This window comes from Nicotiana attenuata, unplaced genomic scaffold (genome assembly GCF_001879085.1).
Source record: "Nicotiana attenuata strain UT unplaced genomic scaffold, NIATTr2, whole genome shotgun sequence".
Taxonomy (NCBI): domain Eukaryota; kingdom Viridiplantae; phylum Streptophyta; class Magnoliopsida; order Solanales; family Solanaceae; genus Nicotiana; species Nicotiana attenuata.
The window spans coordinates 126,569-144,822 of NW_017672649.1; the positions used below are offsets into that span (position 1 = coordinate 126,569).

Below are 18,254 nucleotides of genomic sequence, written 5' to 3' on the forward strand. Positions count from 1 at the left end.
GCAAGATCAGTCCGCTCTCGAGACACCGCCTCCGAATGGGCTTGGAGGTCATGAAGTTCTTCCTCCCTTTTTGCTAAAAGGGCTCTGAGCTCGTCAGCCTCTGACGAGAGCCTCCTACATTCTTCCTCATAGCGGGTTGACTCAGCTTGTGACTCAATAACGACCCGATTATAAAGCACTATGGCCTGAAAGAATCAAAGAACAAAATCAGTAAAGATGAGTATTGAAACCCGAAGCGCAATCGACGATGGATCACATGTTTGCATCGCCTTTCGACTTCTTCGAGGATAAGCGAGGCGTTGAGTTCGGCATTTTCTTCGACCCCGGTAAAAAGTCCTTCAAACAAGTCATTCCCCCCGAGTGATGACCTGGCATCGGAAGCCTTTCTATTTTGGACATCCCGTATCTCCCTCGGAGATAATGCCGGACCCAACGGAGAACCACCCACGTCAATAACTCCGATTGGATCGATCGGGGCCTTCCCTTGCCTTCGAGGAGACTCAGAGCTGGGATCCCCTAACTCATTTGCCAAAAGCCCCTCAGGTCGAGGAAAGTCTTGGTCACCGACCGGCTCAGGGGCGTTATCTGATCCGCCCTCGAGAGCCTCTTCGGCCCGAGGTGGAACAACATCAACAACTTCTGGTTTGGAAGCCTTTGGCTCAACAGCCATCGGCCCAGCAAGACCCGAGACAGACACACTTTCTCTTTCTCCGAGCACATGCAGGGAGTCATCCTCCTCTTCAGCCCCAGCTTGGAAACCCTCCGCTGCTTCCGAAGTCAGGGCCGCCGAATCAACCTTAGGATTTTGAGCTTTGGCCTTTTTCGGTTTCGAGGATTCAGTCGGCGATTTTCTTTTCCTCTTCTTCTCCTTGGCAGGGCTTGAGGTGTCCGCCTCCCGGTGGGGCTTTCCCTCATCAAAGGGGCATCTCCTAGGCCTGCATAAACGCAAAATGGAGTTACGAAGGCTGAGAATACGGTTAAGGAGTACCTCCTGTAATGAGCTCATGTACGGCAGAAGAAAAACCTCACCATGGTTTTTCGCCTCCCATCGATCCTTGGCCAGATCGCGCCATACCCGCTTATCATACGGGTAGATCGAATCGAGCTGGCGAACCCAGCCCGCAAGATCCTTAACCGTACTAGGGGTACCACTCAACAGCTGCACCAACGAAAGAAGTTAGTTCAGGAGGGAAGATGGTCCAAAGAAATGAAAAAACATAGTTAATCAACGTATCTACTTACGATTCATGTTCCATTCCTCGGGGAATGGCATCCTTTCAGCAGGAATTAAATCCGAAGTCCTAACTCGGACAAAGCGACTCATCCACCCCCTATCCTTGCTTTCATCGGTACAGGCAAAGAAATCCTTTGGGACCCGACGTTGAAGCTTAATCAGGCCGCCCCGATAAAGTCGGGGGCTGTACATCCTAATCAGATGATCAAGGGTAAAAGGTAACCCCTCGACCATGTTTGCAAAGTGCCTAATCATGTAAATGACGTGCCAGAATGACGGATGAATTTGGCCAAGCGTCACCCTGTACTGGCTGCAGAAGTCAAGGATTACAGGGTCTATCGATGGCGAGAATGGTCCTATCGGACCTAGGGTGAAGGGATATGTGTACACGCTAAGGAAACCGGGTTTGTGTGTCGTTATATCTTCCTCCCGAGAGGGCGCCTCCACCTGCACCGCCTCTCCCCAGCGGCAATCAGCTTTCACCCTCTCGATGTTGGTTATCAAACTAACGTATCGGGACATGGGTTCGCACGTCCCGGTTTCAAAGAAGGCTTGTCAACCGTAATAGCGGAGGATGTATCATAGGGTCCGGGCATGCATTTTTCAAGACTAGGAGGCGTTACGGACTTGCCCTTAGTCGAGCCTGAAGATGAAGAAGCTTTATCGCCTTGAGGAACGGTTCTAGAAGTCTTCGCTATTTCTATTGAAAGATTTCAGAGAGGAAGAAAAAAGAACTAGGCGAAAAACGAGCACATGAAAGCAGTAAGGAGAGCTTCTTAAAGTTCGAAGAGGGGATAGAAGTAAGGAGCAAAGGATTGGAGTATTTATAGGGGCCAGTGGTGCACACTGGGAGAAGCCCAGGGACGGCCAACCGTCGTAATCAATTCGAGGCTTTTTGAGAGCCGTGCGAACGTGACTTTTAAACATCCTTTTTTGTCACATCAACCGCTCGCGTGACGTAACTGGCATAATGATGAATGCGTTGAAGAGTTGAAGAATTCAAAACGTTCCTTGTTATTTCATTCCAAAGAACGTGGGGACTATCTGTATACGGTTAAAATCAGCGAGGCCCGATTTTAAGGCTTCGATGACGTTTCGAAGACCGACCTCGACGGGATCGAAGCACATCCCAAGGCTCGCCCTCGAAGCACTCGCCTCGGCGTGGCATATCGAAGGCTCACTGTGACGCACCTCGAGGCAGCATGTAAGACGATGACCGTTATGAAAAGGCGGAAGGCTCATGAAGACACGTGATGAGGACTGACAAAGCCTGCAAAGGGCAGTACAAATCCTTACTGAGCCATTATACAGTTGTACTAATAGTATCTCCCTATCATGATTAGACGTGTAGTATACAAAGATCCCCCCTCCTATATAAAGGGGACCCTGGTCATTTTGTAAGGCATCTGCATTATTACACTACACATTGAATACAATACAACATTCTCTGCTCTCTTTGCTAACACTATTGTTATTCACATTTATTGCTTATTCTTTCATTGTTCATTATTGTTCTTCATTTATCGCTCATCATTAGCCGCAAAAGGCCATCTATGAGGCCATCATTATCATTGATCTTCATCAATCATTCGTAGCTATTAGCCCGACTAGACCTCGAGGCCTTGCTCCAGCTAGCTCGAGGCTCAACCTTGTGACCTCATTGGTTTGCATTTCTTATTTTCTTTTATCACATTTAGCATCCATTGCCTAACAACTAATAGTAAGGTAAATCACGTATTTTTAGAACCACAAAATCAAATATAATTGTAGTTACCATTTTGAAGGTAAATAATTTTGTAGTCGGAAATGATAGTCGGAGGAAAGCTTTTTTCTAGTGGTAAACTTCATCTCATTTCACCAGTACTCTTTTCTCTTAAAAATATCAATGAATCTCTTAACTACCTCATGTTTGCATTTGATCATTGAAAAAGAAATGAAAATTTGAGGACATGTTTCTATAGCTTTTCTTTGTTACACCCATACTTTAAAAAGTTTATTCTAGCAGCAAGATGCAAACCTAAAAAAGGCGGTCCACTGCACGGAACACCACGCATTCACGCATGATCTGGGAAAGGGTCGCATCTCATTATATCTTGATACAAACATAAGTGGTTGATTTCACGACTCGAACTCGTGATCTATATATATATCACGTAAAAATAACTTTATACAGGACAGTACTATACTAATCATGCAAGAAGGGTATGATGTAATAGAACAACATAATGCTAAGGTAACAAAGAGGGAAGAGCTAAAATTAAAGTTTTAAATAAGACTAAAAATAACGTACTATATTCACTTTGTAACACTTGCCACACAAGAAATTTAAGAGCCTGTTTGGACATTAAAAAAGATCACTTTTTTTTTTTGAAAAAAAATTCTTTTTTTTTTTCAAATCGTGTTTGGCCATAAATTTTTCAAATTTTACTTGAAGATGAATTTTGGAGTTTTTCGAAAATTTGAAAAACTCCAAGAAACTAATTTTCAAAATTTTTTCACTCAGATCACTCAGAAAAATTCAAAAACAACCCAAAATTATATTCATGTCCAAACACAATTGTAATTTTCAAATATCATTTTCACTTGAAAAAAAATTCACTTTTATTTTGGAATTATACAATTCTTATGTCCAAACGCCCACTAAGTTTTTTTCCTTTTTCTTTATTTATCACTCACCCTTTCTTTTTAATTTGTTTTCATTCTCTTCCTTATATTCTAAACCTATAATGCTATATGACTTCCATGCATGGATTAGGATTATGGTAGTTCTTAATATCATCGCTGGCGAATAGGCTATTGCAAAAACAAAAAAAAATGAAAATAAAATTAATAGTGTGTAATTAGTAGTTTTTCCTTATAAACTTTTCTTCTATCTACGCACTCAAATACTTTAATTAATTGACATTTAATGATTTGTTGAGTCATTTTACCTAAAACGTAACTGTTAGAAGTCCAAATCATCACCTCATGATAGTCAAGCTTAATCATTTCTTAAATCTCAATAAATAGATATGTGAAAAAACGGACCATGTTAATTAATGGTCCAATAAAAAGCTTTTACAAACCTCACCATGATTTTTCGCTTCCCATCGATCCTTGGCCAGATCGCGCCATACCCGCTTATCATACGGGTAGATCGAATCGAGCTGGCGAACCCAGCCCGCAAGATCCTTAACCGTACTAGGGGTACCACTCAACAGCTGCACCAACGAAAGAAGTTAGTTCAGGAGGGAAGATGGTCCAAAGAAATGAAAAAACATAGTTAATCAACGTATCTACTTATGATTCATGTTCCATTCCTCTGGGAATGGCATCCTTTCAGCAGGAATTAAAACCGAAGTCCTAACTCGGACAAAGCGACTCATCCACCCCCTGTCCTTGCTTTCATCGGTACAGGCAAAGAAATCCTTCGGGACCCGACGTTGAAGCTTAATCAGGCCGCCCCGATAAAGTCGGGGGCTGTACATCCTAATCAGATGATCAAGGGTAAAAGGTAACCCCTCGACCATGTTTGCAAAGTGCCTAATCATGTAAATGACGTGCCAGAATGATGGATGAATTTGGCCAAGCGTCACCCTGTACTGGCTGCATAAGTCAAGGATTACAGGGTCTATCGATGGCGAGAATGGTCCTATCGGACCTAGGGTGAAGGGATATGTGTACACGCTAAGGAAACCGGGTTTGTGTGTCGTTATATCTTCCTCCCGAGAGGGAGCCTCCACCTGCACCGCCTCTCCCCAGCGGAAGTCAGCTTTTACCCTCTCAATGTTGGTTATCAAACTAACGTATCGGGACATGGGTTCGCACCGTCCCGGTTTCGAAGAAGGCTTGTCAACCGCCTCTTCCTACTTTACGAAGGTAAAAAAATTATTTTTGATAGACTCTGAGCTCATGAAAAACATAATCACAACAGTTTTGATTGACTAATATGTCACATCATAGTGTGTCATATCTTAATTAGGAGATTAGTTACAACAAAGTATGTAAAGTTCCACTCGAATTTGATCAAGGCATGTGGGGCTAAATTCTCAACGAACCATAACCAATTTCTAACTTACTTCTAGGCCAAGAATCATTCTTTGGTTATCTTCCTTTTCTACCATATGGCCCATATATCCAAGAAAATAAGCGACAAGTACGCCAACTACTTATTCGAATCCTAGGATTTATTGTGGGGTCCAAAGCCAAAGTCACTGAAGGAGAGTCTTGAAGCAACAGTAAAATTCTTTCTGTACGTGAATTACATGTCATGAGTTCGAACAGTAGTAATACTTATATTAGGATAGACTATCTACATCACAACCTTTAGGTTGCGATCCTTCCCCCAATCCTGCATAAATATATTTTATGCATCGTGCTGCCATTTCCAAAGCCAAAGTTGTACAGTCAAACATCTTTATAACAGACTCGTTTGTTGTGAAGTGTTGTTATGAAGGACATATACTATAACATAACATAATAATCGATTCCGAAAAAAACTTGACTTTTATAGTGAATGACTCTTATATAGGGACACTGTTAATTATAAATATGTTTGATTGTACTACTCTTTAGTTCTTTTTAGTAAATTGTAAGTCAACATTAGACTTCTCTAAAAGCAGCTCTCATGACTGAAGAGACAATAACAAGTTCAAAATTGTGAAATTTACATTTAAAAGAGATTAACACATTCTAATATGTTACCATTATAATTAGTCTGAATTTCAAACAAATATAAATTTTGTAGATTTTTTTGTGATATTTACAAATGAACTACCCATGAGTACTAATAGGTTATTGATAAGTTCGGGAAATTTGGAATTCTCGTAATTCGTAAATAACAATTATCTATTTGAATACTACGTTTGAAAGGTCGATTTTCATAATGTATCGCTTTAATATTGTACTATCTAATTTCTTCTATATTTAATTTACTCATTTCTATTTTAATAATGAATTAGGAAAAATGATTTTCTTATAAGCTTTTGGTTTATAACTACTTTAATGTATTATCAAAGGTTTTTTTTTACTTCATGAATTGATAATCCTCAGTAAAAGCTAGTAGTATTATGTTTTATAGAAGTGTCATTTTCTCTTTTCCTTTTCTTCAGTCAATTTGGGGTTTAGAAAATATCTTATTTTCTTATTTATATATATTGGACAAACCGTAAAGACAAAGTCAAAAGATAAAGCTATAGTTTTCCACTATAGGAAAGAAGTAAAGTACAAGAAACCGGTAATTGCCTTTTTTCTCATATTCTTCTACTTTTTTCTTGTGCTACCATAAAATAATGAAGTGTAACTATTTGTTGGTTGTACGAACAAAGTTTACATTAGTAGTTTAATCGAAACTTCTATATAAGGTATATGGATCTTTTAATGGCGTGAGCAGAGGCAGATTCAGGATGGATTCAACTTTTAAAATTTTTAGTATTGAACTCATGGTACTATTAAAATTATGGGTTCAAATCTATTATTTGTTGAGATTTTAGTAAGTTTTTACATATAAATTCATACTCTATGTCGAAAGTTATGGGTTCCGTTGAACCCGTAGAAAAAAGCTACATCCGCCCTGGGTGTAAGGTCTTTTGGAAAAAATCGTACGTGTTTGACATCACATCATGTTAAGAATATCTTTGGACTGGTTTAGCCCAATAACTGGCAGGCTCGGTTTGCTCACCCATACGAACTTGGAGACACGTACACGAGAAGAACTTAGTTACTATGTGGCCGGTGGCACCGGTAAAGTTTCGTTGATTATGCTAATAAAATTTCACATTGGTAACTAAATAGATTGGGAGCCAACATATAAGGTGTATGGATCTATTAATGATGTGAGTGTGAGGTTATAAAAAAATTATATGGACTTAGCCCGAAGGAGATAATATCACACCATATTAAAAGCAGCTGATTGAGCCCAACACTGTTTTTTGCATTAAATTAATTGAAAAATGATACTGTATAGTTGTTCTCAAAATAATAGCCGAAAAAATATAATATATGTTATTACAAAAATTATACAAATTTTATACACTTTTTCGTCTAACAAATATAAATAGTAGTTTATAGAGTGGGCTAGTTATGAAATTAGATCACCCGCCTGTAACAAAGTACACGCCGTTACCAAAGAGTGGCACGTGTTTTGTAACCCGTGATTTGATTGGTCGGTGATTTAACTGATCATGCACTGTTGTGCATGGGTTACTTTCTTTTTACGTGATCAGTAACGGAGTTTGCATGCTTCTGTTAAGTCCTATTGTCCTACATAAATATGTCACTATTCACGCACTGTGTGTGAATAGCTCACGCGTGTGTTTCAATCATCATGAGAAAAACAAAAGAGTGAAATATTCTATAAATTTCCAGAGGAAATTAATTTTTGTGAAAATTTATCTATACTTACATTAAATTAATGAATACACTAGATAATTTAAATCTAATTTATTTTATATATAATTGTGTGTTTGGATATGCAGTTTGTGCGACTTCGACTAATTTATAAATATCATCGTGTGATCTATAGGTCACGGGTTTGAACATCAGGGTAGGTTGGCCCTTCCCTAGACCCAGTGTCGGCTCTAACCTTATCACAGGTAAGGCTAGTGCCTTAGGCTCCCAAATTTGGGGGCCCATTTTTTTAGAAATAATAAGTTCATAGGTATTTAAAAAATAATATTTAGTATTTTTAATATAACACTAGAGTTTTCCTATAACAATTGACTCAAAAAAAGAAGTTTTTCAAAATTATACTCCATTAATAATACCTAAGTTTAGCAATGTTTCAAGAAAGATTAAATGAGTTGGCTATATTACCAATTGAAAAGGAATTATTAGAGGAAATCGATAATAAAAAAAGTTATTAATAACTTTGCATCTCAAAAGGCTAGAAAAATGGACTTCAAATAAAAATATATATCATAGTTTTTTAAAATAGTTAGACCTCACATTAAACTTTGGCTTTAGGGCAGACATGTGCTTGAGCCGCCTTTGCCTAGATCCTGCATGAATGCGAGATGCTTTATGCACCGGACGAACATCTTGATAGATATATCTAATCACTTAAGCATGGTTGAATAACATTACATATTTTACTTTAATTTTCAATTATTAAGGTTAAATTATTTGAATTAACGTAATCACTTGAGTATTTGCAAAAGTTCTCCTATATCCTTGGGTGAAAAATTGTTTTCCTTAATCTTCCTTTCTCACGTGGACTCAAACTCAATTTCTCGAGTTGAAGGTCTTATTTCCCTTGTAATAGTACCTTTTAGCCACTTATTGATTGACTTTTTCAAGTAAAAGTTGCACTATTGGGCATGGATTTGACCCTTCATTTACCATATAAATCAGCATCATCAACTAAAGATAGACAAGTTGAATCCAATGGGGTTAATAGATTTTTTTAATAGCCATATATTTGGACCAAATTGTGCGCACTTTGATTAATTTTATAACATATCTTATCTTTCTACTAGCATAAGTATCTGGTAACTCTGGTAACTCTGTACACCATGATCCGGACAAGTAAGAAAAAATCACCTAGTATTGAGAACTAAATCTTGACCTCGTGATTCTTAACTCATTTTATTGTTCACTAGGATACAACCCCGGAAGCCTGGCTAGTGTTCAATATTATTCCCCCTGTTTTAATTTATGTGAACTTATTTAATTGGGTGCGGAATTTAAGAAAAATGAGAAGACTTTTGAGGCACATATATTTTGTGTATTGCATAAAGGTTAATAGTTTTCAAATACGGAAAGGAGTCATCTTTTTTGCACGAACTAAAAAGGAAATATATTCACATAAATTGGAACGGATATAGTATATGTTTATAATCATAACAATATCTTCAAATATGAATTTGTGCCAAGCTAATCACACAAATAATTTTTATATTATAATCCTTGCATAACTATCACAGATCCTTCTTTAAAAATTAAAAAAGAGAGAACATAAAAAAAAATTAAAAATTAAAAAAGAGATAAGATAAAAAAATAAAAAATTAGCAGCCATAGTACACTGAGCTTTAAAGGTTGTACTTTATTCCATATCCATCTTTAATAGAACTGATGAGAGAGAAAAGGTGAAAAAATAAACTCAATTGCAACGTTGTCTTCATCTTCTCTCTCATGCCATTTTCACACAAAAGAGACACAGCAAAACCGGAAAGGAGAGAGAGAGAGAGAGAGAGAGAGAGAGAGAGAGAGAGAAGAGGAGAAAGAGAGTGACTTTGATGAGGAGCTTGACGACTGCGTAAAAAAGGCAAAGCAAATGTCGGTTCTCTTTATTAATTCTCACAATATATTGTTCCTTTCTTCAACTCTTTATCTTCCTTTCATCTTTATTCGGTTCCATTCGATTTGATTCAGTTTTAGCTATTATTACTTGCTTTTGTATGGTGAGCTCCGAATTTCTCTTCTAAAATGTGTAAAATGCGGTGTAAAATTCGTTCAAATTGTTTTTTTGTGATCTGTTTAGTTGCTCAGAAAATGTGCCCTTTTTTATGCGCATTATGTGTTTTTTTACTGCAAAATCAAGGAATTAATGATAGGTTATGGAGCAGTTTGTTTTTTCTCCGAATTTTCTCAAGTTAAATGTGCCGAATGCGGTGTTAATTTCGTTCGAATTGTTGTTGCAATCTGTTAGGTTGTTGAGAAAATGCTGGAAACTCTTTTCACCCGAAATCGTCATTTTTTTTAAAGTTGTGCATTTGCGTTTTGTTATTTTTTGAGCTCCGAAAATTTTCAATTGAAATGTGCAAATGCGGTGTTAATTGTTTTTTGTTGTTGTGATCTGTCCAGAAATTCTCAACTGAAATGTGCCAAATATGTTTTTCTTTTTTAATTATAGCAAAATCAAGGAATTAACAGTAATAGGTTATGGAGCAATTTTGGTTGTTATTTGGAGTTTCTCAAGCAAATGTGCCAAACGTGGTGTTAGTTGTGTTCAAATTGTTGTTGCCCTCCGTTTGCTTGCTGAGAAAATGCTATGAATTCTTCCCTAAAAAAAGGAAGAAAAAAATCGTGTGCAATCTGTGTGTTCTTTTGCAAAATTTAAAGAATTTTGATTTAGTTGAAATTTGGTTTTGCTCTGAATTTTTTCAAGTATAATGTGCCAATATGGTGGTAATTTCAGTTGAATTGTTGCTGTGATCTGTTTGGCTACTGAGAAAATGCTGGAAATTGTTCCAACAATAAAAATAAAGAAGAAAATTTCACTGTGCATTATTTGTGTTTTTTGCAGCATTACATTGTGACTGCTTGATTTATTTGAAGTTTCTTGATATTGAGCAGTTTGCTCTTAGCGCTGAATTTCTCAAGTATAATGTGTCATTATGTTGTTAATTTTGAATGAATTATTGTTGACTTGTTGCAATACATTTTGGTTACTGAGAAAGTGCTGGAAAATATTTGTACTGTTTTTGAAGAGAAGTAAGGATCAGAGTAACTGTTTCCATTAGTTGTAATTTTCTGCTTAAAAAATTTAATTATACTTTTTTATATTTGTACATTTCTTGCACCTACAGGATATAGTCTATGTATTTTGTCTTCTAATGTTTTTTTGGTTTGGTTTACAGATCACGTTAAAAGAAACTGATTGTTTTGTTTTAATAGGATTGTCAAATCTGAAGAGGATCCACATTGCTTATCTTGGAATCTGAGTTTCATATGTTGATTATTCATCTCTCTGCTTTCCTGAAGAATTATTGGTAAATATGATTATGGAGTCTTGTAGTCTTCATAGCTACTTTACCTTAAAGAGTTGATACGAAGAATGTACCAATTTGTTGCAGACTAGTAATCCACCATGAACTGGAATCAGCAAATGGAAATTCATTACACGAATGCTGCTATGCCTTATAATTCAATTGGAAGCTTTATGGATTTCTTTGGAGGTGTTACATATGACCATGTAAATTATATATTTGCCGATCCTCCATATGGTCAGGTACATTCAGTAGTTTTACAGCAATTGATCATTTTTTTTCGGTTTACATCCCTGTTGTGCATTCGCCTACTTTCAATTTGACCCTGCATTTCCAACTTCTGCCCTCGAACCTTGTTATGCAGGATTGTGCAAAATAATCTGTACAAATGAGGGTACAACTGGAACAATAATCAGTTTTAAATTTGTAGAATTAACTTCGCGACCCTGGACATTTTGTAAATCATGGTTAGATAAGCAGACATTACAAATAGTGATCATGAATATGAAAAAAGAAATACTGTGAGAAAGTGGAAATTTGTTTACCAAGTATGTGCTGTTCTATTATGAACATACATTTGTCAAGTAGTGTGCAAAGAGCAGATCCAGAACCATGCCTTAGTACACATGTACGACATGTATCAACTGCATAATTAGCAACTGTGCTGCATTTAGTGGACACTAGCTTTCGTATTGCTCTAGCAAACTAAGGAACTCCGCTACTAATTGCTAAGCATATGAGGACCTTAGAGGTACCTTTGGATATCATTTAACTGCAACCTGTACATTCTCTTCATGCGTCTTGGGTTTCGTCTATATCAAATTGTCAGTCACTTGGAAATGTAGAGCAAGATTTTAAATAACAGTGCCATATGACTTCTCTGATCCTTGCAGGAGAGTTTATACCCATCGATTAGTACCAATCCATACAAATTTGGGTACTCTGAAGCAGGTAGTTTCTCGTATTACGAATATGGTCATGAATATGTGGTTAATGATCATGTATCTGGAATCGAGGAGCATGATAGACATGTAGAGAACCCTTCAACCGCCACTGGTTTCCAGAATGTAGCTGCAAATGTGCATAGAGAAGAAATTTCAGGCTCCAATTCACGCACTAATTCTGTGGAATGTAAGTTTCCTTTTCACAGTCTTTCTACTGTGGTTGATATGTACAAGTTTTTTTAAAATAAAATCCAACAAAGTAGAATGCCGTTGTGCTACAAATATATAATATGTTACCATGCTAAAAAAAGTAGAATGTTGAAAGCCTATGTGTAGGGAAACATCTTCCACAGTTTCTCTCTTTATTCTAATTGCGTTGTGTATATGACTAAATATTGTTTGGAAAATGCACCGGAAATGATCTAATGATCACTTACCATGAATATTTTTTGTAATTGCTAATTGATGAAAAAACAACCATGAATTACCTGCATTAGTTAGCACCCTTGCAGTTCATTCCTACTGTAGAGATATCTCCCTGTGTTTTTTTAATTTAAAATTTTACTATTATTTTTGACTATTTAACGAACACGAGATTACAGAATTTCACAGCCATTTGTATACTAGGATCAACCCTTTAAAACCATAATTCTATGTCTTTACACCTCCCCTCCTTTACTCCTATAGCTCTGAGCATCAAGGACAGGGATCTACTGTTCTTTTGCATCTCAATGTTAGATTTGGTTAAAAAGGTGAAGTGACAGCACTCACCTTCCAATTGTCATCTTGCTGTCTTGAAAGCTCTTGAGCTATAGCCTCATGTTTGAGCAAGTCTTGCGCAATGCCCACTCAAAGTGCATTAGTCAATCAACAATATTTGACTTGGATGGATTAGAAGAAGGCCAGCCAACACCATAAACAAATTCCTCTTGTCTGATAACTCCTTTGAATGATTCATGCTCATCATATGAGATTGGTGGTAGCCTGTGGTCTGCACTAGTTGACTCAAATTGATCCTCTGAAGGCATTGGAACGTTTCTCTGCTGTTTCAGTAAAAGAGACCTCTGCTACAGGATTTCTGAAGACCATCTCTTTTAGTACCGATTTTGTATAGACGATGGAAATTGCTGGTCCACTGCCAACATTCTAGATTGGGCAGATCCTTTATCAAATTGAAGATCTGCCTGTAAATACATGTTATAGTCCGTGGAGGGTGATAAAATGAGTTTGTTTATGAAATATACAAAATATTAGCACATTATACGTTCCTAAGTCAAAGTGATGGTGCTAAGGTTGCTTTATTACACTCTCTACATCCGCTTCCCTCTCTCCTGTAGTCTCTAAAACCTTCTGCCTTGCTGCTTCAATGATAAATGTTATTCAGAAAGCTCAGTGGCTTTTTCTTCTTTACAATAACTGGTTACAACTTACAAGTTCTTTCTGTTTTCCATATATCAGTTTCTGAAAGTTATGTGAGTAACAAAAGTAACCTAAGGAGCATACAAGATGAAATGAGCAAAATAATTGGCTGTAATGCCTATAACTGTTTAGCTGCAAATCAGACTGCCCAAAGAAACATAGTTGTACCTAATAATGACAGTATCCTTTTGTAAGGCAGCTGTCTAGAAGCATGTATTGAGTACATTCTTCTATTATGCATTCTGTGCTGCAATCTATATCGATTATACATCTGAAATTTGTGATGGAATAGAGTTTAAGAAGGAAATAGGTCGATCTGAACGCAGCAAAAATTGTATGGAATATGTCACTGTTGGATCTTATGTCTTTGAGTATTTGCAGTCTCATTTGTTGTCGTTTTTTGCTGCTGTTGCTTGTGCCTATTCATAAAGAGCTTCCTACTTTTATGATACATTAGGCTATGACTAAGCATGTCCCTTTGCTCTTTTTCAGGTCCTAGGGGTCAAATTAATACTCGTGACAGTGAGGTATGAAGTTATATTCCAAAGTTATGTTGCTTTTCTCTTTCATGACATGGTAATTAGTCCAGCTGAAGTATAACCACCATAACCTCTACTTTCTTATTCATAGTATCTGCATACTACGAGAAAACTGCTCTCTCTGCATACTACGAGAAAACTGCTCTCTCTGTTGTGGTTGTAACTATAATAATGATTTCAAAGCAGACAAATGATATAACATCTGGATGTTTTAAATAGTATTAAACTACTCTTTCGACGAATAAGGAAAGTGTAATAGTAACAAGAGGAGTCTTCCATTTTCTCTTCCTGCTGATGTTTTCAGGAAGTGCTACTGGCTTCTAAGTAAGCATAAGTCATTGTCCTCTTGTGATTAGAATTACTGACTAGTTTCATTCATCTATTTTGTAAATTAATGCAGGTTGTTTGGCAAGATAATATCGACCCTGACAACATGACCTATGAGGTTTGATTTGTAAAATTTCTGTCATCTCCACTTAATAGACTTGTATTATAATTATCTTGTGCATCATCTAATAGTATCATTATCTTGTGATCCATTTGAGACATCGAGAATCTCATGTCGGAGTTCTTTTAGTAATATCCTGTATATTAGAGGCAGAGAATTAGTTGTCAAAGCTATGATGGTTAATGTGAAATGTTTATTGCCATGAGAGTCCTGTAAGATACCGTATATTTTTTCGGGGATTTCTATCACCTACTAGTCTAGATGGAGCGAAATGGATAGTCAGGATTCATCTAGCTGGCCACAGCTAGCTTGGGATCGAGAGTTAGTTGTTGTTGTAGACATGTGATGTGCATCATTGACGAGAATGGTGGCTTGGTGTCGAATGAAAGATTATTGATTTTTTTTTTGATGAAAGAGATTATTGAGTTTATTCTTCTTTGCTAAAGAGTGCTTTGATGCTCACGGCTCCTTGTGGAAGTTTTCATATCAGGTCGTTCTCATCATTGAACCATTTTTTCATATAGAATACAGTCATGATCATGATACTATTTAAGCAAATTGATTTAGATATCATATTAGAAATATTATAGCTGATGAGTAGTGTAACTCACGGGCCTGCATTACATACTGTCCAGTGTTCACATTATTCTCTGCAGATATTCATAGAAGACAATAAATGATTCTTTTCTTTTAATGATTGTTTCCTTTGTTTAAGTGATGATCCGTAAGTAATGTTTTAGTTTTTCTTTGTTTTAGAGTATTTGAAGATTTATGTTGGCGACTTGGTAAAACTTGTAGTTTTAATTCTATGTGGATTGAATTACAGGAATTACTTGAATTGGGGGAGGCTGTTGGAACTCAAAGCAGAGGTCTTTCCCAAGATCAAATCTCCTTGCTTCCAATCACAAAGTTTAAGTGTGGCTTATTCTCAAGAAAGAAATCAAGAAAGGAAAGGTAGAACAAACCCATCGAGAATCTCTTCCTATAAATAAGGGAAACTAATGGAAAAATGAACAATGTCTAATAATCCTATAGCTATGGCATGATAAAATTTTATTCGTATGCTTCTTGTTCTGTGCTGATTGTCATGTTTTCTTCAAAGTATAATAGGCTGGTGGGTTGTCTTTCTATGTGACTAGTTGTCTTTTATGTTTCTCATCAACAATCTTCTTCATCTGAATAGTGCTTAGATTTCTACTCTTTATCCTTTTGAAGTTAAATCTAGATATTTTACTACAGTGTTCTATATTACCTAGTTTTGGGTGGTATCAACCTTTTATGTTTCGCTTGCACATATTCTTTTCCAGATTTCCTCTGAGAGATGTTATTTTCTGCATATTGTGGAGTTTAATATATGTTATGTGTCGGTGTTTGTGTTTATTTGTTTATTCCCCATAGGTAATTGAATTCTGAGGTAACTGAATGAAAATGTCATCTTTGCCATAATTATCTATTAGTACTTATATCCCAAAAAAATCTATTATTGTCTATCATGATTATCTTTGCCTAGTATTGTGGGCAAGGTATTGTATCAAAGCGTTTTCAATGATCACAATAGATTCTCCTTCTTATTTCCAGGTGTGTCATCTGCCAGATGGAGTACAAACGAAATGACCGACAGATCACTCTTCCCTGCAAACATCTCTATCATGCTGGTTGTGGCAGCAGATGGCTAAGTATCAACAAAGTAATCAATTGAACCCTCTAAAAACAATTTCCTTAAATGTTTAACATGTACTTTATTGCTAAGTCATTCATTAATGTGTTAGGCTTGCCCAATTTGCTACTCGGAAGTGGTGATTGATACATCGAAGCGGGGAAGCAAATAACAAGCACCATAGGGAACTGGCTTCATATTTTTCTTCTTGGTCACAACATTTTCCCTTTTTTCTTTTCGTTCACGTTCTCCTTATAGATCTTATTTTTCCCGTTGCTTCTGTGTTGCATTAGAGAAATATAGTCTAGTGGTAAATAAGAACAGAAAGAAACACCACGTTTGACAGTGTCGTTAGATGTTGGAGCTTAGTACCACACGTTCTGTTTTGAATATTAGCCATGATCTCAGAACTGTCACAAAAAGGATGTCTACTTTCACTTTCACTGTCCTGATTCTATTGCCTCGGAGAAATACAAAAAGACAAAGATGAATGAACCATTTCTTTTTCTTCTTCTACCTCAAATATATTCTTGTGAGATCTGTTCTGGAAATGATATTTTGCAGTTGAATTGTTTTTCATATTGGGTAAACTCTGTTGACCTTTACAAGGGCTTGTGTAGATGTACTGAAGCATTCGACAAAAACATCTGTGATTGGTATGAAAGGAATTGGGGAGAAAGTAAAGAGACAACGGTTGGGTATTAGTAAATATGTGGTTTTGATAAATTAACAGGCGAGGAAACACGGCAGTATGCGAAATTCACTTCATTTATACTTACAGCTTGTTTGGATGGTTGTTATGTATTGTATTGTATTGTATCGTATTGTTACTTTTAAATACGATGTTTGTTTCGATTGTTACTTAAATTTTATTGTATCGTATTGTTAAATTCGTAGTTACGTAACGACAAAATGTGCCACTTAATGTAACGATCGATTTGGTGTGGTCGCATAGTTACCTTGTCTTTTTCTCTCATCTCGCCCTTCATTATTATTACATAATTTTATTTTATCATTTACCCTACCTTTTTATATAATAATTCTACCTCGTGTCATAGTTTATTCTTTATATTGATGATACGTTATATCAATAAAACGACGATAAACGATACAATCTATGCAGACATGGTATTTATCAAACGATACAGTACAATACTATACGATACGATACATTATGAAACAATATGTATCAACCATCCAAACAAGCTGTTAATTTCGCTCTCTAGAGCTGCATTACAGGTTGTTCAAACTGAATCGTCTTATTTACCACTGAGGGTTGTGGTGAATTGGTGGGATAATTGACCTTCCTCTAAACTTAACTAGAGTTCTCGGGTTCAAGCCTTCAAAATGGAGAATGGAGAACTTTTGGCCAAAATTTTACGGTATAGCCAGTTTTAGGACTGGTCAATCAAAAATAGCCAGCGTTTACCAAGTCAATGAAAAATAGCCATCGTTTTGCTGCAATAGAGACCGGTCCAGCATAATATACTGGAGTTCGGTGCACTTGTGTATGAACTCCAGCATATTATGCTGGACCGGTATACTTTGCTGGCTCCAGTATAATATACTGGAGACTGGAGCACTGGTGCTCCAAACTCCAGTATATTATACTGGACCATTATACTTGCTGGAACTCCAGTATATTATGCTGGAGTTCTAGTGTATTTATGCTGGAACTCCATCATATTATGCTGGAGTTCCAGCATACTATCCTGGAACTCCAGTATAATATGTTGGAGTTCAAGTATACTTATGCTGGAACTCCAGCATAATATACTGGAGTATTTTCCGGGTTTTGAACAGTGTTTTCGCTCAGATTTATCTTTACATAAAAAGTGGCTAAATTTCGATTACTTTTGAAATTGGGCTATTTTTGAACGACCAGTTGTAAATCTGGCTATTTTTAAAAGGAATTTTTACATTCCTATGCCACATAGGAAACCTTATTACCCTCAATGTTTAAGGTTTGACTTAATTACACTTAGTATACCAAATTACCAATTCTATACCATAGTGTATTTTAAGGGTACAATTAATGCAACGTATATCCCTCCTTAATTCAAGGTACCATATCTCCCTAAGATCATACCCGTGGCTAGCCAACTGATAGCTCCTCTGCTTCAATTAATGGTAACCTGGAGCTATTTATCAGAAAGATTTTGTGATGAGATCACGTGATGGTGTTAGGATTTTGTGTTTTTAGGTGAGCAACTCTGGTGTTCAGTTCTTTGCTTTTGAGAGGGACTCAGAAGCTCATGCAACTTATACGTTCTTATAAAATGGATATTTCTATAACGGTACTATCAACTTGTACAATGAAGAATAAT

General features: G+C 36.6%; 1 protein-coding gene across 3 annotated transcripts; it reads left to right on the forward strand.

Annotated features, from left to right (window-relative positions):
* Window positions 1–9,305: 9,305 nt before the first annotated feature.
* On the forward strand, window positions 9,306–16,860 carry LOC109213963 (E3 ubiquitin ligase BIG BROTHER-like). Of its 3 annotated transcripts, none has more exons than XM_019377811.1 (9): window positions 9,306–9,487; window positions 10,829–10,923; window positions 11,008–11,162; window positions 11,814–12,051; window positions 13,776–13,810; window positions 14,223–14,267; window positions 15,097–15,224; window positions 15,849–15,957; window positions 16,040–16,860. In XM_019377811.1, exons 3-9 carry the CDS (start codon window positions 11,022–11,024, stop codon window positions 16,097–16,099), a joined length of 756 nt encoding a protein of 251 aa, XP_019233356.1. In that variant the 5' UTR covers window positions 9,306–9,487; window positions 10,829–10,923; window positions 11,008–11,021; the 3' UTR covers window positions 16,100–16,860. The 3 variants fall into 3 exon arrangements, with proteins under 3 accessions (XP_019233356.1, XP_019233357.1, XP_019233358.1); XM_019377812.1 differs by lacking the exon at window positions 9,306–9,487 and adding an exon at window positions 9,518–9,612; XM_019377813.1 differs by lacking the exon at window positions 9,306–9,487 and adding an exon at window positions 9,669–10,676.
* Window positions 16,861–18,254: the final 1,394 nt, after the last annotated feature.